The 21,336-nt window shown below is 44.0% G+C and overlaps 1 protein-coding gene across 1 annotated transcript in view; it reads left to right on the forward strand.

Annotated features, from left to right (window-relative positions):
- The window catches only part of mapkap1 (MAPK associated protein 1), a 90,161-nt gene that overhangs the window by 54,420 nt on the left and 14,405 nt on the right, over positions 1-21,336 (forward strand). Inside the window, exons 7-9 of the mRNA XM_056290772.1 lie at positions 17,694-17,803; positions 18,073-18,180; positions 18,878-19,018. Of these exons, the coding sequence (XP_056146747.1) occupies positions 17,694-17,803; positions 18,073-18,180; positions 18,878-19,018 (359 nt within the window). The remainder of the gene's footprint in view (positions 1-17,693; positions 17,804-18,072; positions 18,181-18,877; positions 19,019-21,336) is intronic.

A 21,336-nucleotide genomic window follows, 5' to 3' on the forward strand; every position in this document is an offset into this window, starting at 1 on the left:
AGTCAAGACATTGACAAGGTTAGAAATAATGATTTGTATTTGAAATAAGATTTTTTTTACATCAAACTTTGCTTTCGTCAAAGAATCCTCCATTTGCAGCAATTACAGCATTGCAGACCTTTGGCATTCTAGCTGTTAATTTGTTGAGGTAATCTGGAGAAATTGCACCCCACGCTTCCAGAAGCAGCTCCCACAAGTTGGATTGGTTGGATGGGCACTTCTTTGAGCAGATTGAGTTTCTGGAGCATCACATTTGTGGGGTCAATTAAACGCTCAAAATGGCCAGAAAAAGAGAACTTTCATCTGAAACTCGACAGTCTATTCTTGTTCTTAGAAATGAAGGCTATTCCATGCGAGAAATTGCTAAGAAATTGAAGATTTCCTACACCGGTGTGTACTACTCCCTTCAGAGGACAGCACAAACAGGCTCTAACCAGAGTAGAAAAAGAAGTGGGAGGCCGCGTTGCACAACTGAGCAAGAAGATAAGTACATTAGAGTCTCTAGTTTGAGAAACAGACGCCTCACAGGTCCCCAACTGGCATCTTCATTAAATAGTACCTGTTAGAGCCTGTTTGTGCTGTCCTCTGAAGGGAGTAGTACACACCGGTGTAGGAAATCTTCAATTTCTTAGCAATTTCTCGCATGGAATAGCCTTCATTTCTAAGAACAAGAATAGACTGTCGAGTTTCAGATGAAAGTTCTCTTTTTCTGGCCATTTTGAGCGTTTAATTGACCCCACAAATGTGATGCTCCAGAAACTCAATCTGCTCAAAAAAGTGCCCATCCAACCAATCCAACTTGTGGGAGCTGCTTCTGGAAGCGTGGGGTGCAATTTCTCCAGATTACCTCAACAAATTAACAGCTAGAATGCCAAAGGTCTGCAATGCTGTAATTGCTGCAAATGGAGGATTCTTTAACGAAAGCAAAGTTTGATGTAAAAAAAATCTTATTTCAAATAAAAATCATTATTTCTAACCTTGTCAATGTCTTGACTCTATTTTCTATTCATTTCACAACATATGGTGGTGAATAAGTGTGACTTTTCATGGAAAACACGAAATTGTTTGGGTGATCCCAAACTTTTGAACGGTAGTGTATATATAAACACACTATATATATATAAACACACTATATATATATATAGTACACACACACACACACACACACACACACACACATATATATATATATGTATATATTAGTGGTGGGACTTGATTAAAAAAATTAATCGAATTAATTATGGGCTTTGTAATTAATTAATTGTAATTAATCGCATTTTAATCTCATATCGATATTTGACACCATTATCGAATTAACGCGTTAAAGTCCCAGCCCTAATATATATATATATATGTATAAAATCCAGTGAGTCAAGTAAATGCTGTATGAGACAGTACAAGGCTGTTTCATGTGTTGGACTGCAGCTCACTCTACCAACTCATCTTCATCTATGTGAGAGCGTAGTCCTGCGTGTTTGTTGATAAAGCAATAGCAGAAGATGTTCGGTCTCAAAACCATCCGTTTTATTTAGCAGTAAATGGATAAAGCATACAGAGCTCTGGGTCTAGATCTTCCTATCCCTGACAAACAACAGATTGTGTCAGTTCACGAAGTCTGACTGTCTCTCCTTTCCCTGACCCAGTCTTTATACTATACAAAGTGTTGACTGAATATGGATGTGTGGTCTTCTTTGTGATTGGTCCGTTCATCTGACTCCGTTTCCACCTCACTGATATCCGGACTCCAGGTAATCTTCTTCTACATCTGCTGTCGTAGTTCCTGTTTCTGAAACCACAGAGCACAGCACATCCTGTATCTACTCCCCCCAAGGCCACAGCACCCTTGTTGTTCCCTTTCCTATTCAGAGCCGCTAACCTTATCTAAGGTCAGCGACCCTCACTCCTTCCATGGAGATAGACACACTCTCCTTCTTGGGACATCTTATCCTTTTATTGCCCCCCAATTCTCTTCCTGTAATTTACTCTGCATTCCTCTGTTTGCTAACATACTCAGTACTTTTCCACTGCCACTATAGCCCCTCATGTTTTTGTAACAAGCCCTGTTCCTCATGCATAAGTTTTCCCAATGATTAATATATCCTTATATCCCTTATTCCAATTAATACGTTGTAATCATCATTATTAAACATCACACCATTACATTTATCTACACATGCCATAAGCAATCATCAGCTGTCAATAAAGCTACATGGGAAAGGACACACCATTTACTGCCTCATCATGCACATCACGTGCATGAAGATGGACTCATTAGATGATAATTTTGAGAGTCTGCTATTAATGCTTTCTGGGATGTTCTTCAAGATGGAGGGTGGGTTGTACCAGTTGATGTTTCAATGAAGCTGCACCCCCATACCAAGATGCAGTACAAAAGAGCGGTTACAATTCTAAGCTCAAGTACAACCCACCATTACACACTGACTGCCAGCAAATCAACAAACGTAGCAGAAGATGAAACATCACCTGGTACAACCCCCCTACAGTGATACCATAACCACAAACATCGGTAAGCAGTTTTTTTTAGCTTTTGGATAAGTGCTTTACCCCGGACCATCAACTGGGGAAGATATTCAGTATGAACACCATCAAAATTAGTTACAGCTGCATGCCTAACATTCAACACATAATATCGTCCCACAACACAAGAATCATCAACAGATCAATGACACCTTCATCACAGTCGGACTCCCCCAACTGCAACTGCCGTGTGAAGGACTCGTGCCCCCTCGAGGGAAAATGCCAGGTGAAGGGAGTTTTCTACCAAGCTACGGTGACGAGAGAGGACAACGGCAAAATAGAGACATACGTGGGTCTAACAGAGAGAACAGTCAAAAAGAGGTTTAATGCACATATGTTGCTTTACAAACAACCTTTTAAAGAATGTCACATCTTTAAATCCTAATATATTTGGTCGTTGGTGGACAGAAACATTAATTATTCAACCACCTGGAAAATCTTCTCAAAGAACAAAACATATTCACCCAGCAGTAAAATGTGCAACCTATGTCTCACTGACACATATTTTATCATCTGCAAACCAGAAATGTCCACACTGAATAACAGGAATGAATTGGCCAGCAGCTGCACACATAGATGGAAGCACCTATTGCAGGGGTCAGGAACCTTTTTGACTGGGAGAGCCATAAAAACCAAATATTTCTAAATATATTTCATTGAGAGCCATATAGTATTTTTAACGTATAATAAATTAAATATGTCTTACTTTTAATGCGACTTCTGGTGCTGCATGGTTTTGCTGATGGCCTTGTAGTCTGGTTCATACGTGGTGAGGTTGAGCTTCATGCAGGCGTTGAGGCTTCCATCAGTTAAACGTGAGCGTAGGTTGGTCTTAATGTTCCTCATATGCGAGAAAGACTGTTCACATGCATATGTAGAGCCAAACATGGTCAATACGGCCATACTCACACGCTGCATTGTGTGGTATGTCACAGGAAGCTCGTTCCAAGTTTTAAGAATCAGCTGGTCTTCAGGTTGAAGATTTTTCATTTCTGTCCACTTGTGTTCCCTCGCCAGCTCTGCTCGCTGTCGCGCAAGACTTTCCAACTCTCCGTTAAGTGACTTGAACTTACTCATCCACATGTCTGATGCCTTCAGGTCAGCAACTTCCAGCTCAAAGTCTCCGATAGAGACCCCGGGGATGCATGTCAGGTCGATTTTGTCCACTGCACACTCATGTGGATGAGTGATGAACTTGAAAAGACCAGTGCGCGCACGAAATTCTCCAAAACGTGCTTTGAATGACTGCAGGAGATTGGACGTAAAGCCAGCTAGCTGCTGGAGATCCAGATGTTGAGTGGAGTCACTTGCTAAGCATGCATCTCTAAATTGTTGCAGTCTTTCAAAGTGCAGAAGACGACCTGTTTCAATGTCCCTCAGAAAGACTTCCGGCTTGCTTTCAAATGCAAACACTGCTTGTTGAAGGGATGAGATTGTATTTCCAATACCTTGCATTTTCACATTGAGCTGGTTCAGATGGCCAGTTATGTCCACGAGATAGTGAAACTGCAGGAGCCAGTCAGTGTTGTCTAGCTCAGGATGCTTGACGCCTTTCATTTCAAGAAAAGTCCGGATTTCACTCAGGCAAGCTGCAAAACGGCTGAGCACCTTCCCCCTTGACAACCAACGTACGTTGCTGTGTAAAAGCAGACCGGGATAATGATTCCCAACTTCTTCTAACAGAGCGTAAACTGGCGATCATTTAAAGCTCGGGCAACAATAAAGTTGACCACTCGAATGACCAGCGACATCACCTCACCAAGCTCCTGGCCACACGTCTGAGCGCAAAGCGCCTCCTGGTGCAGGATGCAATGAAAACTTAGGATGGCTCTCTTTTCATGTTCACGGAGAAGCGCTACAAATTCTTTGTTCTTCCCCAACATACAGGGTGCACCATCAGTACAGACAGAAATAAGTTTATCCATCGGTAGTTTTTTTTCTTTAGCAAACTCCATGAAAGACGTGAATAAATCCTCTCCTCTTGTTGTCCCTTTCATTGGCAAAACAGCCAAGCTTTCCTCACGCAGTGTGTCACCTGCAGCATACCTGGCAATGATACTGCACTGAGATAGATGACTAACGTCTGTTGACTCATCTAACGCGAGAGAAAAGTATGTCCCGGCGTTTATGTCCTTAATTTGTGTTTCCTCGACTTGATTTGCCATCATGATGCTACGATCGTGCACAGTTCTTGCTGACAGGGGCATGTCTTTTATTCGTTTGATTAGCTTGTCTTTATTTGGGAAGTCATCAAACAGTTCATTGGCCACATCAAGCATGAATGTTTTGGCATACTCGCCATCTGTGAATGACTTTCCATTCCTTGCTATTGCCAAAGCCCCCGCAAAGCTAGCGGAATTCCCGTCACCTTGCTTGGTCCACATACGTAGTTGCTGCTGACTCGTCTGCACTCTCCGCTGTAGCTCCTCGCATGCCCTTTTCCTGCTGTCTGTCCCCCGCTGGATATTTCGATGCAAATGAAGCATGGTGCGTATCGAAGTGCCGCTTTATATTTGACCGTTTCATCGATGCAATTTTATCATTGCATATTAGACATACCGCAGATCCTGCTCTCTCCGCAAATGCAAATTCCTCTGTCCACGCAGCCTGGAATGCACGGTAATCATCGTCTTTTTTTCTTTTCGCCATCTTTTCCCTTACAAGGGTTGAAGCGGATAAACTAGTTGGCTATCTAATAAAATCGATTTCTTCACCTTTACATTGACCCGGACATGCTCGCGAGCCATTGGTTCCCGACCCGACCCACGGGTGACCCGTGACCCGTGAAATTTATCTTCAAAACTAATTTCTGTTTACTTTAAAATGACACAGTATTATTAAGAAATATCACAAGTATTTTAAAATCAGTTCCAAACGGATTTTTTTTCAACTCAAAATTGTCTGGGAGCCAGATGCCGTCACCGGAAGAGCCATATATGGCTCGCGAGCCATAGGTTCCCGACCGCTGACCTATTGTGTAATTATAAATAAATCATGACAACAGACTAATACCAACCCATCTCCCCACATTGGACCATTAGCAATCACGTGTTTTTGAATTTTTGAATGTTGCCCCTCTCCCTTCCCCATTGGAGGTTGTGCACGTGATGTGCATGACGAGGCAGTAGATGGTGTGTTCTTTCCCGAGTAGCTTTATTGACAGCTGATGATGCTTATGGCATGAAACAGGCTTGTACTGTCGCATACAGAATTTACCGGACTCACTGGATTATTTTGCTCCCTATGTTGAGCCCTTTCCCTACCATTGAGTGTTTTTGTGTGTGTGTGTGTGTGTGTGTGTGTGTGTGTGTGTGTGTGTGTGTGTGTGTATGTATAGCGGCACAGTGGTTAGTGCGGACACCTCACAGCAAGAAGGGTCCTGGGTTCGAGCTCCGGGGTAGTCCAACCTTGGGGGTCGTCCCGGGTCGTCCTCTGTGTGGAGTTTGCATGTTCTCCCCGTGTCTGTGTGGGTTTCCTCCGGGGGCTCCGGTTTCCTCCCACAGTCCAAACACATGTAGGTCAGGTGACTCGGCTGTACTGAGTTGTCCCTAGGTGTGAATGTGTGTGTGTGGGCCCTGTGATGGCCTGGCGGCCTGTCCAGGGTGTCTCCCTGCCTGCCACCCAATGACTGCTGGGATAGGCTCCATCATCCCCGCGACCCTGAGAGCAGGATAAGCGGTTCAGGTAATGGGTGAATGGATATATACTATGTATATACACCTCCTCCGATATGGGAAGATGGCAGCGCAGACTTGTGTTTGCAGCAGCCCCACCCAGTACTGATTATGCAGTATCTTTTTTTTGTAAATTTTTTTATTGGGTTTTTAAAGACAAAATATAACAAACAAGAACACAGGGGGCATATAACAGTCCCCCATCACATCCCCCTCCCTCCCAACAACACGGTCCCCTGAAAAAAAAAACATAACAATACAAATAAAAATAAAAAATACACAGACAACATCAGGAGAAAGAGAGAAAAGAAAAAAAAAAGGAAGGTACAAACGAGAGAAAGTAAACGAGGCTCGGTCTATGTAGATATTTGTTCTGTTGTGTGTGTGTGAGTCAATGATCACACTGACTTGTACCAAAACCGTTGGTTTAGTAACACCAAATAGTGTGTTCACATAAGACCGGTAATCTAGCTTAGTCTGCTTGATAAGGACGGACTAGTAGATCACAGAGCGCATCAATAAACACACACACACACACACACCGCCTAGACGTACGGTGCTCGTGGTGGACAAACGGTATACAATCATTTAGTCAAATGATCTACATCCCTTTCCTTTAGTTCACATCTCTTATATAAAACACAATAGCACTGGGTAAGTGTAAACATTACAAAACATTTCTATATGGCTTCACGACTTCAGTCAACTACCCAATGAGGATACTGCTGGATACACTTAAAACGACCCAACTGCAAATCAAGGTGGACGAATATATCACTTTAAGAAGTAGGCATAGTCATAAAACATGAAATCACCATAAGTGAAATGGCTTCATGCAAATATTCAGTTAACATTACATAACATGCTGCACATTGGTAACTATCACATGAACCATGTTATACACAGGAAAGGTTTTTTTCCATAGCTTCCTTTTCACTGCATATATTTCGGGTTTGGTCTGCAGATGCAGTCTGAATGTGTTGTGTAGTACGCGTTACTGTTCTCAGTGGGTAAGTGCTGTGTGTGTTGGCCGGGGAGGAGATGTGTGTTGTGATTGAATGGTGTTTGGCTCTGGTGTATGTGGTGTGAGGGGTACACTGTTCACTGTAGAGGGGCTGGTGTTCTCCGAGTCTGGGTCCTCTGCATGGAACTGTGGCGGCGGTGGCTCTGCAACAGGAAGGATGGGGCAGCAATTCCTCCTGTATGTCTTCCCGTTGGACTGGATGACGTAAGAGTGTGGCTCCTTGCTCCTCTCCTTTACAGTCCCAAGTTGGTCGTATCCTTTGGGGGTCTGCATACAAACCACCTGTCCCTCTGTTGAAGGCTGTAGTAGGCGACTTGACTTGTCATACTGGTGTTTTAGAGTGAGCCTTTTGTTGAGGAGCTGGGCGCTGACTCGCTGGGTGTCCTTCGGAACCGGTTCCAGTAGTTTGGTACACACTGGAATGGCTGTGCGTGTCTGCCGTGACATCAGACGTTCAGCAGGGGAGGCCAGTGTTGAATCGTGGGCGATGTTTCTGCGATTCAGGAGATTGAAGAAGACGTCAGATCCATCTCTATGAGAGTTCTCCATCAGCTGCTTGGCACTGTGGACCGCTCTCTCTGCGAGCCCGTTGGACTGTGAGAATTTGGGACTACTGGTGGTATGGACAAAATCCCATTGTTTGGCAAAGTTCTTGAAACGCTGACTGGTGTATTACCTAGCATTGTCAGAGAAGAGGGTGTGTAGTATGCCATGGACCGAAAAGTGTCTTTTCAATTTGGATATCACAGCTGATGATGTTAGGTCACAGAGAAGGTCAATTTCGAACCAGCCAGAATATGAATCTACGAGCTCTTGGTAGCGTTTGCCACGCCATTCGAACCTGTCTGTGGCTACTATGGACCATGGGAGATCTAGAACTGGTTGGAGTTGGAGAGGTTCCTTTTGCTGGTGGGACTTGGTGCTGTTACATACTGCACATGTAAGTAGCTCTTCAGTGATGTCATTTGACATTGCCGGCTAAAATCTGATGCCTTTAGCTCTGCGTGTAGTTGCTTCAACACCTGGGTGGCCTTTGTGCATGATGTTGATGTACTCTCTGCGCAGAGACTGGGAAATGACTGTTTTGTGGCCTTTCATGATGATCCCTTCCTCAACTGTGAGTTTGTCTCTGTAGGGGAAGAAAGAAATGACAGCCGGCTTGAGCTGGCTTTCTCTGGTGGGCCATCCTGTTTGAATGACTGCACTGGGGGTTTGTAGCACTTCATCCTCTGCTGTGTGCTGTCTGAGTTCTTCTAGGCGAGCTGTGGTGATGTAACTCACCGACATGACTTCATAAGCATCATTTTCAGCAGGGCTCGGGGATACTTGTGCATTTGGAGCACTTGAGAGAGTGTCAACCAGGTACATGTGCTTGCCCTTTTTGTATACCAAGCTGATGCCATAGCTCTGTAGGCAGAGTCGCATTCTCTGGAGACGGGCAGGGGCAGTGTGAATGGGCTTCTTTAGGATCGTCACCAGAGGTTGATGGTCGGTTTCCACAATTGTAGACTTTCCGTTTGAATTTTGTTCAGGCAAACACAACAGCTAGAAGTTCTTTTTCTATTTGGGCATATCATGTCTCCGTATCTGTGAGGGTATGTGATGCGAATGCTACTGGCCTGCCGTTTTGCATGCATGCTGCTCCGAGTCCATAGCATGGTGCGTCACAGCTGAGTGTGACTGGCTCTTTGACATTGTAGTACGCCAATACCGGTGGGCTGGATATGCAAGACTTGAGGCGGTCAAATGCCTCCTGATGCTGCTGGAACAAGCACCATGCTGTGTCCTTGTGGGTCAGTTTCCTTAGAGGCGCTGCAATGTCACTGAAGTTCGGAATGTACTTGGCAAGGTAATTTACCATTCCATGTCAGTGATAGCTGCAGTTTTAGAGGGGTCGGCTTTAAGGCCCTCGCTTGTGAAGATGTGGTCTACATAGCCTACTTGGTCCAGGCTAAACTTGCACTTGACTGGATTTAGCGGTTGACCTCTCTCACTCGTTCGAGCACTTTCCTAAGTTTGGCATCATGTTCAGCTATTCCACGGCCTCCAGTGAAGATCTCATCGACAATGACTGAGCATGGATAGCCCGTGAACAGCTGTTCCATCAAGCGCTGAAACACCTTGCTTGCAGAGTTAATACCGAAAGGCATTCGTAGAACTCTGTAGCACCCGAATGGAGTACTGAATGTCATCAACATTAAGGATTTCTTGTCAAGACGTATCTGCCAGAAAGAGTTCTTCGCATCCAGGACAGAAAACACTGTTGCCCCTGACATCTGTTTAGCTAGCTCTTCAACACTATGCATGGGGTGATGGGGCCTTTTCAATGCTGTGTTGAGGTCTTTTGGATTGATGCACAGTCTTACTTCTTGCTTGTCCTTCTTGTGCACTGCTACCATGGAGGAAACCCAGTCTGTAGGCTCAGAGACAGGTGTTATGACACTTATGCTTTGCATGCATTTGAGTTCCGCTTTAACTCTTCCTTGCATCACTATGGGGATGCGGTGGGCTGGTTGGACCACAGGCTGTATGCTGGGATCCAGTGTCATGGAATATGTGACTGGAAGTTCACAAGCTCATTACTGAACACGTCTTTGTACTGTGTGAGAATTTGTGTACTGAAGTCTGTGTTGCTCTCCATGGTGACTTGATAGACATTGGGGCTCATTTTGACAATTCCCATGTCCATGCATGCACGAAATCCAAGTAGTGGCTGCACATCTCTGTCCACTATGAAGAAAGGCAGTGTGTGATGCTGCTCCTTTAAACAGCATGACAATGTGACCAAGCCCTTTGTCTTGATTCTTGTGCCTCCGTAAGCAATGAGGTTTGCAGATTTCTTCTGTTGTACGTGTTGCTCGTCATTAGTCACTCATTTGAAAGTCTCCTGTGACATCCGTCTGCATTTTGCTCCTGTGTCAACTTTCATTTCAGTAGACTTGCCGTTTATGGATGTTGTGACAAATCCTTCGTCCTTCTTATTGGCTTGAGAATTGATACTGCCAACATGATTGTCAACATCGGCACCATCCACATAAAATGTGCAATCTTCACATGTTATGGGCTGATCTACTGTCACTTCATGCACAGACTGTCTGAAAGCCTTTCTGTGTGGGTTGCTTTGACTCCGTGGTTTAGACTTGCAGCAGCTTTTGTAGTGGTTCATTTTTTTTACAATCATGACACTGTTGCCCAAAGGCAGGACACTTTTCCCTTTTAGCTGCATGACTACCCCCACAATTGCTGCACTTCGTTATGGTCTGTGAGAATGCCTGGGGTTTAGATTGGTGCTTTTTGTTAGAAACTGGCCTCACTGCATCAACACTGGTGACCTGTGTGGCTAGTGTTTTGCCGTTTTCCTCTGTCATCTCGTAAATACGACAGACTGAGATGGCTTTGGCAAGTGTTAATTCACCATCTCTCAACAAAGATTTTCTCAAAGAGTCTCTGGTGATGCCACACATGATGCGGTCGCATATTAGCTCATCAGTTAAATCTCCAAATTGGCCATTTTAAAGCTTTGATCTTCAAGTCACTGATGAAGGATTCTATACTCTCACCTCGTTTCTGATTTCTTGACCTGTGTGTTGCCGTTGCTCTGTTGTTTTGGGGTTTGCACATTTCCCTGAACTTCCTCTTCAGGCAGTCCGGGTCCTCTCTGGACTCCGCCGGGGCGATCACCGCTCCGTTTCCCCCGGGCGTGCGCACTTAAGCTGCATATACAAATGAACGCTCCCGTTCAAAGGCTTCAGGTCCAGCGATGTTGAGGAGAATGTAAGCCTTTGTCTTTGTAGGCTTATCTGAGTGTGCTGCGGCAATAAAAATATACTTCCGTTCAAAAATTCGGCAATTCTCGGCGACATTTTCATCAAAAACAACAGGGTCGGGTCTGCGAAATCCATCCGCCATAATGTCCAGCAACCAGCGTGTCTCCGGCTAGTTAGCACAGGCTAGTCAGTTAGCACTCACTGAAGCAACTAGTCCGTCGAAAAACACTTCTCACTGGCGAGAAGTCCGTACTGTCTTCTGACACCATGTAGATATTTGTTCTGTTGTGTGTGTGAGTCAATGATCACACTGACTTGTACCCAAACCGTTGGCTTATTAACACCAAATAGCCTGTTCACATGAGACCGGTAATCTTGCTTAGTCTGCCTGGTAAGGACGAACTAGTAGATCACAGAGCGCATCAATAGACACACACACACACACACGCACGCACACACATACACACACACAGGTACGGTGGCTTGTGGTGGACAAACAGTACAATCAAATGATCTACAGTCTAAATTAATATAAAGTCAAATGATTTACAGTCTAAATTAATATAAATGAAAAATTAGAATTAAGATTCAAAATCATTGCTGGTTGTCGGAGGGGAGCCTCTGCAGCGCAGTGAAGTACGAAATGAGGGGCTGCTACCTCACAGTAAATTTGTGGGTGCAGCCCCTGAGCGACAACTTTATTTTTTCAAGTTTTAAAAAGTGGATCACATCACTTAGCCATAGGGAGATCGAGGGGGGTGGGGGGTGAGGGGACTTCCAGTGAAGAAGAATCCTGCGCCGCACCAATAAGGATGTGAAAGCCACCACCTCCGCATGCTTAGGGGTCAGAGATAACAGATCTTCTGGGGTACCAAAGAGAGCTATCCGGGGTTATGGTTGCAGATCAATCTCCAGCACCTCAGATAAGATTTTGAAAATAGAGTCCCAGTACGTTCGCAGGTTAGGGCAGTGAACAAACATGTGGGTAAGGTTGCATGGGGAGATGTGGCAGCGATCACATTCATCACTCACATTCGGGTAAATCTCAGACAGTCTTGATTTTGAAAAATGCACTCTGTGTAAAACCTTGAACTGAATGAGACGAGGCGGGCGCAGGAAGTAGTGGAGCGTACTCTGTCAATCGCCCCATCCCACCACTCGTCCACAAACTCAACCCCCAACTCACGCTCCCAGGCCGCTTTAGTTTTGCTGGTAGAATGTTTGTCCAGTGACATAATACAAGAATAAATCTGAGAAATGGCCATTTTCCGGCCAGGTATAGGGGTCAATAATCCTCCCAGGACTGGTGAATAGGTAGGGCAGGGAAGCCGGGAAATTGGGAGGAAACAAAGTGGAGGTAACGGAAGAGGTGGGATGGAAGCAGAGTGTGTTTAGCGGCCAAGGAAGGAAAGCCGGGAGAAATGTCATCTGAATACAGGTCTTGAATGGTTTTGATACATTATTTATCAAAGAGGGGGAATAAATGAGTCTTTTCAATGGGGCCCAGACTGGATGCAGAGAAGAGTTTAAAGTGACACCGAAACTGATACCAAATTTTGAGTGTGGCAAGCGCTACAGGGTTGCCTTTGTGGTGTGAAGGAGGGGTCAGGAGAGAGGAGCGAAGCAAGGTGGGGAGAGATGAGGAGACACAGGATCGAGCCTCCAGATGGCACCATGGGGTGTCTGAGGCGTGGAACCAGAATGGCAACCTCTGGCTCTTGGCCGCCCAGTAGTAATATAGAAAGTTGGGTAGCGCAAGGCCTCCACTGAATTTACACCTCTACAAGAGACCTACCAACTCCGGAGGATTTTCCATTCCATATAAATGTAGTAATGGCCTGATTAATTGAGTTAAAAAAGGATTTAGGTAAAAACAGGGGAATAGACTGAAATAAATAAAGGAATTTGGTCAAGCTATTAATTTTTACGGCGTTAATCCTACCTACAAGCGATAAAGGCAAGCTACCCCATCTCCGAAAACCGGCTTTCATTTGGGTGAGAAGAGGAGCAAAACTTGCTGAAAAGAGGGCAGGCCACGAGCGCGTCACGTTCACTCCTGGATATTTGAGTGAAAGGTAAGTCCATCTGCTGAAGCCATAATGCCGCCGAGTTAATCGGGAAACACTCACTTTTCTGGAGATTCAACTTATAACCAGAGAAGGAGCTGAAGTTCTCAAGAATAGAGAGAACAGAAGGCAGACAGGTCAACGGGTCACTAACATAGAGTAGTAAGTCATCCGTAGCGACAGCTGTGTTCTACGCAATATGCCCTGGAAGGAGGCGGATGACCGCAGTGCGATCGAGAGGGGCTCGATGGCGAGGGCAAACAACAGCGGGGACAGTGGGCACCCCTGGCGTGTCCCACGTTCGAGGGGAAAGTTGTTAGAACGGGAATCATTGGTGCAGACACTGGCCTGGGGGGATGTATACAAGAGGCGAATCCATAAGCTAAATTTGTTCCCGAAGCCGAACTTCTCAAGAACAGCGAACAGGTAGTCCCACTCAACTCGATCAAACGCCCTCTCCACGTTGAGTGAAATTATTATTTCAGGAGAGTTAGAGACTTATTTTGAATAAATAATGTTAAATAGCGTTCGAATGTTAAAAAAGGAGTGCCTGCCCTTAATAAAGCCAGTTTGCGCCTCTGAAATAATGCCTGATAAGACCACCTCCAGACGGTTCGCCAAAACCTTCGCCGATATCTTTACATCCACATTAAGGAGGCTCAGGGGTCTAAAAGAGCTACACAAAGTGGGGTCTTTCCCCTTCTTAAGAAGTAGCGATATCGGCGTCTGTGTTAAGGTGGGCGGCAGCGAGCCACGCTCGAGTGATTCATTATACATAGATCAGAGTAGGGGGGCCAGCTTTGCACGAAATTTCTTAAAGAACTCCGTTGGGAACCCGTCAGGTCCCGGGGCCTTGCCACTCTGCATTGACATGATAGACTGAATAACTTCATCTAGAGTGAGAGGGGAATCTAGCTCGTTCGCAGTCTCAGCATCAACAGAGGGAGTGGCTAGATCGCACAGAAACTGCTTTATATTGGAAGGATCCGGTGGGAATTCAGATTTGTACAAGGAGGAATAGAAGAATTAAAGGTGTCATTGATCCCCGCAGGGTCAGAAATCCGAGTACCAGAGGAGTCTTTAATTTGGGGAATCAGACGAAAAGCGGCGCGGCGCTTTAACTGGTGAGCCAGCAGATGGCTTTCCTTATCGCCATGTTCACAATAGGTGCCACGTGAGTGCAGTAGTAAGCGTTCTGCCTCGTCAGTGGTCAAAAGATTAAATTCAGATTGTAGATTTAGGCACTGTTTGTATAGTTCAGGGGATGGTGTGGAGGCATATTGGTGGTCCAAATCAAGGATAGCTTTAGAGAGTCGATCCTGTTCAGCCTTTCGAGTTTTGTATAGGTGCGAGGAATAAGAAATAATTTGCCCTCTAAGGTATGCCTTAAGCGTCTGCCATTGGAGAGAGTTGGAGGTCGAGTCCATCTGATTTAGGGAAAGGAAGACATCAATGGAGCTTGAGACATATGTGCAGAAAGCTGCATCTTTTAGGAGAAGGGAGCTGAGTCTCCAGTGGGGCGAGGTGTGAGTCTGTGCGGACAGGGCGATGTCGAGGGTGACAGGACCGTGGTCTGAGATTACAATTGATAAGTAATCAGAGGAGGTGAGTTTTGGTAATAATGAGCGGTCGACGAAAAAATAATCAATGCGGGAATAAGAGTGGTGTACATGTGAGAAGAAAGAGTACTCCCTTGCCTGGGGGTTCTGAAATCTCCAGGGGTCAGGACACCCAGTCTGAGCCATAAAATCGGAAAATGTCTTAGACATAGCAGAGGGAGGATTGGGGTTGAGGGTGGAGTGGTCCAGGGCTGGGTTAATGACACAATTCAAATCACCGCCGGATATCTGAAGATGGGAGTTTAAATTTTGAATTTTACCCAACAATCCCTTTGCAAACCCTACATCATCAAAATTAGGGGTGTATACATTCACTAGCACCACAGGAGTGTGCCAATGTTTACCAGTTATAATTAAGTACCTCCCATTCTTGTCTGAAATAACCTTGGTAGTAGAAAACTGGATCTTTTTACTAATCAATATGGCAACACCCCTGGCTTTGTTGTTGAAGGATGCGGAAGCGGGGCACGCTAAGCTAACTGCTAGCCCACAGCCCTGCCCAAGAAGAAACACCGAGACGGTCTGGAGGTGACCTCACCTAGTGTGGACTGTGCAGTGTTTTTGTCTGCGTCTGCGTTTGTGTTGTCGTGTGGCGTGCGGGGGAGGTGTGTCAAAGGTGTCTGGCTGGAGAGCTGGCGTTGGATTGGCTGAGGGAGCTTGGTCTGCTGCGTCCAATGGGCCCAAGGACCACAGCCCTGCCCGGAGCTGCGATCGAACAGGAAACGCCGAGGGCGGTCTAACAGGACACGGAAGTGGGGCAGTCTAAGCTTACTGCTAGCCCATGCAGACCGGCACTTCCGACAGTCATCCTGGCTGGTCTTCGATCCCTTGACGGTGGACTTTTTGGACTGTTGCACTGGGTGTTGTTGGCTGTTTGTGTTTTTTTTTTTTTTGCTTTGTTCTCTGTTTTTGTATGTTTTTGGTGGTGTTGTTTTTGGAGGTTTTAGATATGTGTTTTTGTTATTTGTGTTGCACTGCTGTGGGTTGGGGTAAACGGAATTTCGTTTCTTTAGTGTACGTAGTACATGTTTGATTTCTGTTTGTCTTTCAGCAGTCTTGACATCTTATTAGATCTTGAGAAGCCAGAGACAGTCTTGCAGAGTCGGGAAAGACAGCTTGACACACGATCAGTGTCTATGGCTTTCTTGACTGACCAATGCAGATTGTGGCCAAAACAGGGTATCCAGGTGCAGTCAGCAAAAGACTTGCAGTTGTTAGAAGCATTATGTGTTGTGATACCAGACATTTTGGCCATATCTATCTCCAGGAATCTGTCACAATATCATCCAGGGCTTCCTTCAGACTGTCAGCTGTGTGGTCAGATGCAATGCAGAGCATCCTAAGTATCATGATTGCATTTCCCAGGATTGTGTGATGAACTGGGTTGTTACAGCCATGTATGTGTTTACAATTCTGCTGGTCCAGAGGTCCATAGTGCAGGAGAAGAATGGTTGGTGTCACTGTACACTGATAATAGACCTTGTCTCACCGTACACCTTCGGACTTTCATTATACATAAAGAAATTCCTTGAAGGGAGGGCATTCCTTTTGTCCAGGTTGTGTACAAGGTTTCTGAACCCAGCTTTCTCAGCTAAATATACTGGCACTTGGTCCATACAGATGAACTCTGCCACTGCCCTGTTGAGCCTTTTAGCATCTTTGGACTCGCCCACGGTCGTTCTAGTAGTTTTTAAGTTCCGGTTGTTGTTTGAGATTGTTTCAATATTTGTTTGCAGTTCTTTTTTTACATTCACGTTTTATAGGCCTTGTTATATTTGTTAGATTATCGATATGTGTTTTCCGTTGTTTTTCAGGTAATATTTTCACTTTTTCTATTTTGCTATTCGACCATGTCTCTCTGAATTCTAAATTGTTTAAAAATAGCATTTGTGATGTTCTCATGCATAATACAAATAGGCAGACAACTTATTAATTAAAGGCGGAACTTGACTGGAGAAGCTCAGATTCACTGCATACAGCCGTACTGTGAACTACTGTCTGACTAACTGATTTTTCGCGGGTTCTGCCTCACATACCGTATGACTGCAGATGACGGCAATACGTCTCTGTCATAAATATTAATCACTGTAATGTTGTACATAGCCATAAACATTACAGTATTATAGTTGTTAAAATGTTAATTTTGGTGTCAGTCGTTTCTTAACAGACATACTAACATATGCAGTGCATTAATATCTCAATTGTGTATTTATCTTGACAGAATATAGTGTTTAAAAACCAGCGGTCATTTTGACTGCCCATGGTCGTTTTAGTTAAGAGTGAAATCCCGGTCATTCTAGTGTTAAAAGAGACATATTTCTATTACTACTGTTTTCAAAACTCTAGTACCGTGGTACTTTTTCAGTACCGGTTTACCATTCAACACTACTTTGTGCTTTACTGTACTATTTCACACTTCTGGTTAGAAGTCAAACTGCATTTCATTGTCTTAATACTTGTACTGTGTGCAGTGCAAATAAAGTTGAATCTAATCTAATATACGTAATCTGATCTAATATCCTGTAACCCAGAGCTCAGAGTGGATTATCCCGTTTATGACACGGTCACTTAAAAATAAATTAATAAACAAAACAAGACCACTTACTTTTGTTGAACATTTTGGAGTTAGAATTAAAAGGTTATATAGCTGAAGCTTGCCACCTCCCTCACAACATCTGCATGTCTAACCTGGCTCCCCTAACAGCTGCTGTTTAGTGAGAGAGAGACAGGTTAGGTTGTGTGCTCTATCTAACACTGGCCTTGAACTGATAGTAACTCTATATCACAATTTTTTCATTTGTGCTTGTCCCCCATAATTGCTGCTTGCAGATATATTTGTACAATATTGTGTTATACTTTGTCTTTTTCTTGGGGGCTAATTGATCGGTTCTTTATTTCCTTTTCTTCTTTGTGCTAGTTTTCTTAATGTTTCTGTCTTTCATTTTCATTCCCCCCTTATTCCTTCCCTGTCTTTGTCCCTGCCCCTCTCACTTTTTCTCCTGCAGAAATGCTGCTCATGGCTTCTCTCTTATACCAGTGGACAGCCTGAAAGTGACCATGAAGGAAATTCTCCAGAAAGCACTCAAAAAGAGAAAAGGCTCACAAAAAGGCTCAGGTATTGACACTGTCAGAATTTACCATCAATCCTCTGAACACTGGGTAGTTTTACATACAAGCCAGTACTCCAATTACTGGAAGTATTTCACTCAAGCCAATGTTCCCCCTTACTCCCATTCCATTTTGTTTAAAAGATTTTGATTAATTATCTGGATAACCATGAGCTCAACAAGATGTGACTTATAAAACAGGAGGGTCATCTAGGTGTTGGGTTTTAACTAACATAGTAGATTGTGCTGTCTTCTGACTTTATGATGTTTCCCCCAGGTCCCATGTATCGTCTGGAAAGGCAGACAGAGGCCAATGTGGCAGTGGACCTAGACTGCACTCTGGAGATTCAGGGCACCTTGGAGTTTTCCCTGGTCAGGGAAAATAGTAAGTAAACCCCCAGTAGGTGAATTCCATTCCACCAGTACCACCTCTGCAATGTTATTTATTTTACAAATCAGATTCCACAGATAGTTACACTTGACCAGCTTCCTTTGACAACCTGAGAGTAGGTGTAGATCTACTACTACTACTTTCGGCTGCTCCCGTTAGGGGTCGCCACAGCGGAGTAGGTGTAGATGCTATATGCTATACAAGCTATATGCTGATATAAGAACATTTTGAACAGCAAAAAATACCTTTTTTGTGGATGTGTGTGAGAACAGAGGAACTCAGTCCTGAGTCCATCAGAATTAGTTTGAAATGGCTGCTGGATACAGATATAGTGATGTTTTGCAGTATATATAGATAAAGACATGTAGACATATATTTACATATTAATGAGAGAAAACACTGGGTTTTTATTATAAAACATATTTTTTATAAGTTATGCTTAGTAACTTCAATAGCTAACGTCTTGATGCATGCTCAGTAATCCAGGTAAGAAAATCAAAGATGGTTGAATAAACGTTGTATCCAGATGAACTGATTCAACCTTCTTTGATTCAATAGCTAACATTAATCTTCAATGAAGAGATTAAAGCAACAAAGGAACACAAGAATGGAGAGGTGACGGAGCCTTTTTTTTTAAAGCTTTCTAATTTAATCCTCTGTGCTTTCCTGTCTGCCCTTGTCTTTCTTCCAGGTTCCAGAGGTGAGGAGAGTTCTGAGGAAGACCCTCCTATTGACATTACCACAGTGCAGGACATGCTCAGCAGCCATCACTACAAGTCATTTAAGATCAGCATGATCCACAAGCTACGCTTCACCACAGATGTCCAGCTAGGTAGAGCCCAATTTCTGCTGCACCGGACTGTCAATCTCTACACACTACATACAGCCTAAAACTTCCTTAAAGTAGCTTTTGACCAGGTCTTTGAAGGAGCATATTTGAGATAGTTCTATCTGTAAAAAAACCTCATAACCATAGTTGTACACAGTTGAGGCTTTTAGAGAAAATTAGTCTACCTCAATATCCAATTCACACTGCCATTCATGTTGAAACGATGTAGAAAAACACTCGGTGAGACCTGAACATTGTTAAGCTTATATACTTTACCTTCATAAAACTCTTGCCTCATGGTGTCTTTCATTATCCTTCAATTATAAAGAATTAAAAAATACATTAATATAGCACCGAGGAGCGCAAGTTATAGCCTACGGTTTACTAAATGACAAAGTACTATCGATAAAAATTTAACATGCTGTTACATTCTCTTACTGCAAGGAAACATGCATCCATGTTCTTATCCAGTGCTAGGCAGCTACTATAGTTTTGGCTCTAATTTGTGCCATAACCTGTGTGAGTCCACCGAGCAAGGACACTGATTGGTAATTCCCTTTTCTATTATTTTTTTCTCATTACCTACCTCAGCCACCATGAGCTACAAAGACATCCCTGTCATTCGCGGTTCAAAAAAAAAAAATCACATCTGTCGCAGAAAATGCAACCCTGAGAACCTCTATTCACTCAGGAAAATCTCCTCTACTCTCTCCTCCTTTACTTTTGGCTTATGGAATCGCCAATTGGCTGTAAATAAAATAGAATTTATCCAAGCACTTGCTAATCTGTCAGACATTCAGGTACTAGCCCAGACTGAAACCTGGATACGTCCAGAAAAAACTGCCACACTGGCCACACTCTCTGTTGACTCTGCTTTCTCACACACACCCCGTTCTGTTGGGCGTGGAGGCGGTACGGGTGTCCTCATTTCCAAAGACTGGAAATTCACTAAGCTTTCTCTGCAAAGCATCAATTCCTCCTTTGAATACCTAGTACGGTTCCTTGTGTAATTTCGTTGGATTTTTTGGGGATTATGAAAACTATACATTTTTGAAAACTTCAAAGAATAAGCAATCAGAAAATGCATGATTCCATTTTGCCATAAGCCAATATGGCGGCCAACTTGGATTAAAAAAAAAAAAAAAGGCGACCATCAAACACTAATTTCTTAATATCTAGCCTCCTAGATTACCTAGAATCAAGATTCCAGTAGCCAAACCTACATTTTGGGTGGCAAGGAATCCAATGGTGTTAATTATAAATATATATAGATGGTCAATGATACATTTTTGGGTGGCTATCTTACATTTTTAATATGCATAGCAGAATTTATTTTGCGGTAAACATGATCTCGGAGATAATAATATTGAGGGGCCTGTCTTTCAAAACAGAAAAAAAATCAGGGTTTGACACCTTTGGAAGCAGCAGGAACGTGAAGACAGACGACTTTTCTCTTTGACTACACAAACGCATGTGTCATTGATTAACACAAACACAAGTTAGCAACGTCTGTAGACCAGTCTACACATCTCCATCCTCACTGTCATCATCACTGTCGCTAACACATGAGAGTCCTCGTCATTTTGGCAGTCAGTGCAACACTGACATAGCTCTGTGCCCGGGAAGCTCCACTGAACTGCACAAGCAACTGTGCGAAGAACAGTTGCCTTTGCATGGACATCTAACCATCTCAATGATGGCCTCTGGTGCTGGGAGGGACTCAGTTGTGTGTAACTTCAGCTGGCCATCCTCGTCCTTGAAGTAGGCATTCTTTAGTGGGTCAAGGAACTCCTGCTGAGCGATGTGTGCCTGACTCCACACTCTGGCCTGGATATGGGCTCTTAGGGCATGCTGCTTGAGCACACCAAGTGTGGGTGGAAGCTTGTCACTTTCTGCCACGTGCTTGCAGAAAAGATGCCATCTCAGTTCAGGGATGTTGTCGATTTGGATCCCCTTTAGTAAGTATGCAGTGCATACAGAACTAGCTAATTTAGATAGCTGATCCTCTGTCACTTCGCTGGTTTGAGAAAGCATCTGCAGAGCCTTGAGGACATGATCATCTGCTTTGAGGTACATGTTCATCCAGGTAGCTTTGCCTATTCTAGAAAACCGCCCAGTGTTGTCTGCTCCTGTAAATGCATGAAATGCCAGCAAAGCTTTTGCTCGATCTGCACCCAGAGCTTTCCATACTGATTTCACTTCCAAAATCCCAGATGCCATTGAAACACAAGTATTTTTCAGCAGGATTTCAGAATTTGCTACAACCAGCACCAGTACATCTGTGTCAGGGGAGAAGAACATGAGCTGTGCATCGGCGGGGT

Source organism: Lampris incognitus, chromosome 12 (genome assembly GCF_029633865.1).
Source record: "Lampris incognitus isolate fLamInc1 chromosome 12, fLamInc1.hap2, whole genome shotgun sequence".
NCBI lineage: Eukaryota > Metazoa > Chordata > Actinopteri > Lampriformes > Lampridae > Lampris > Lampris incognitus.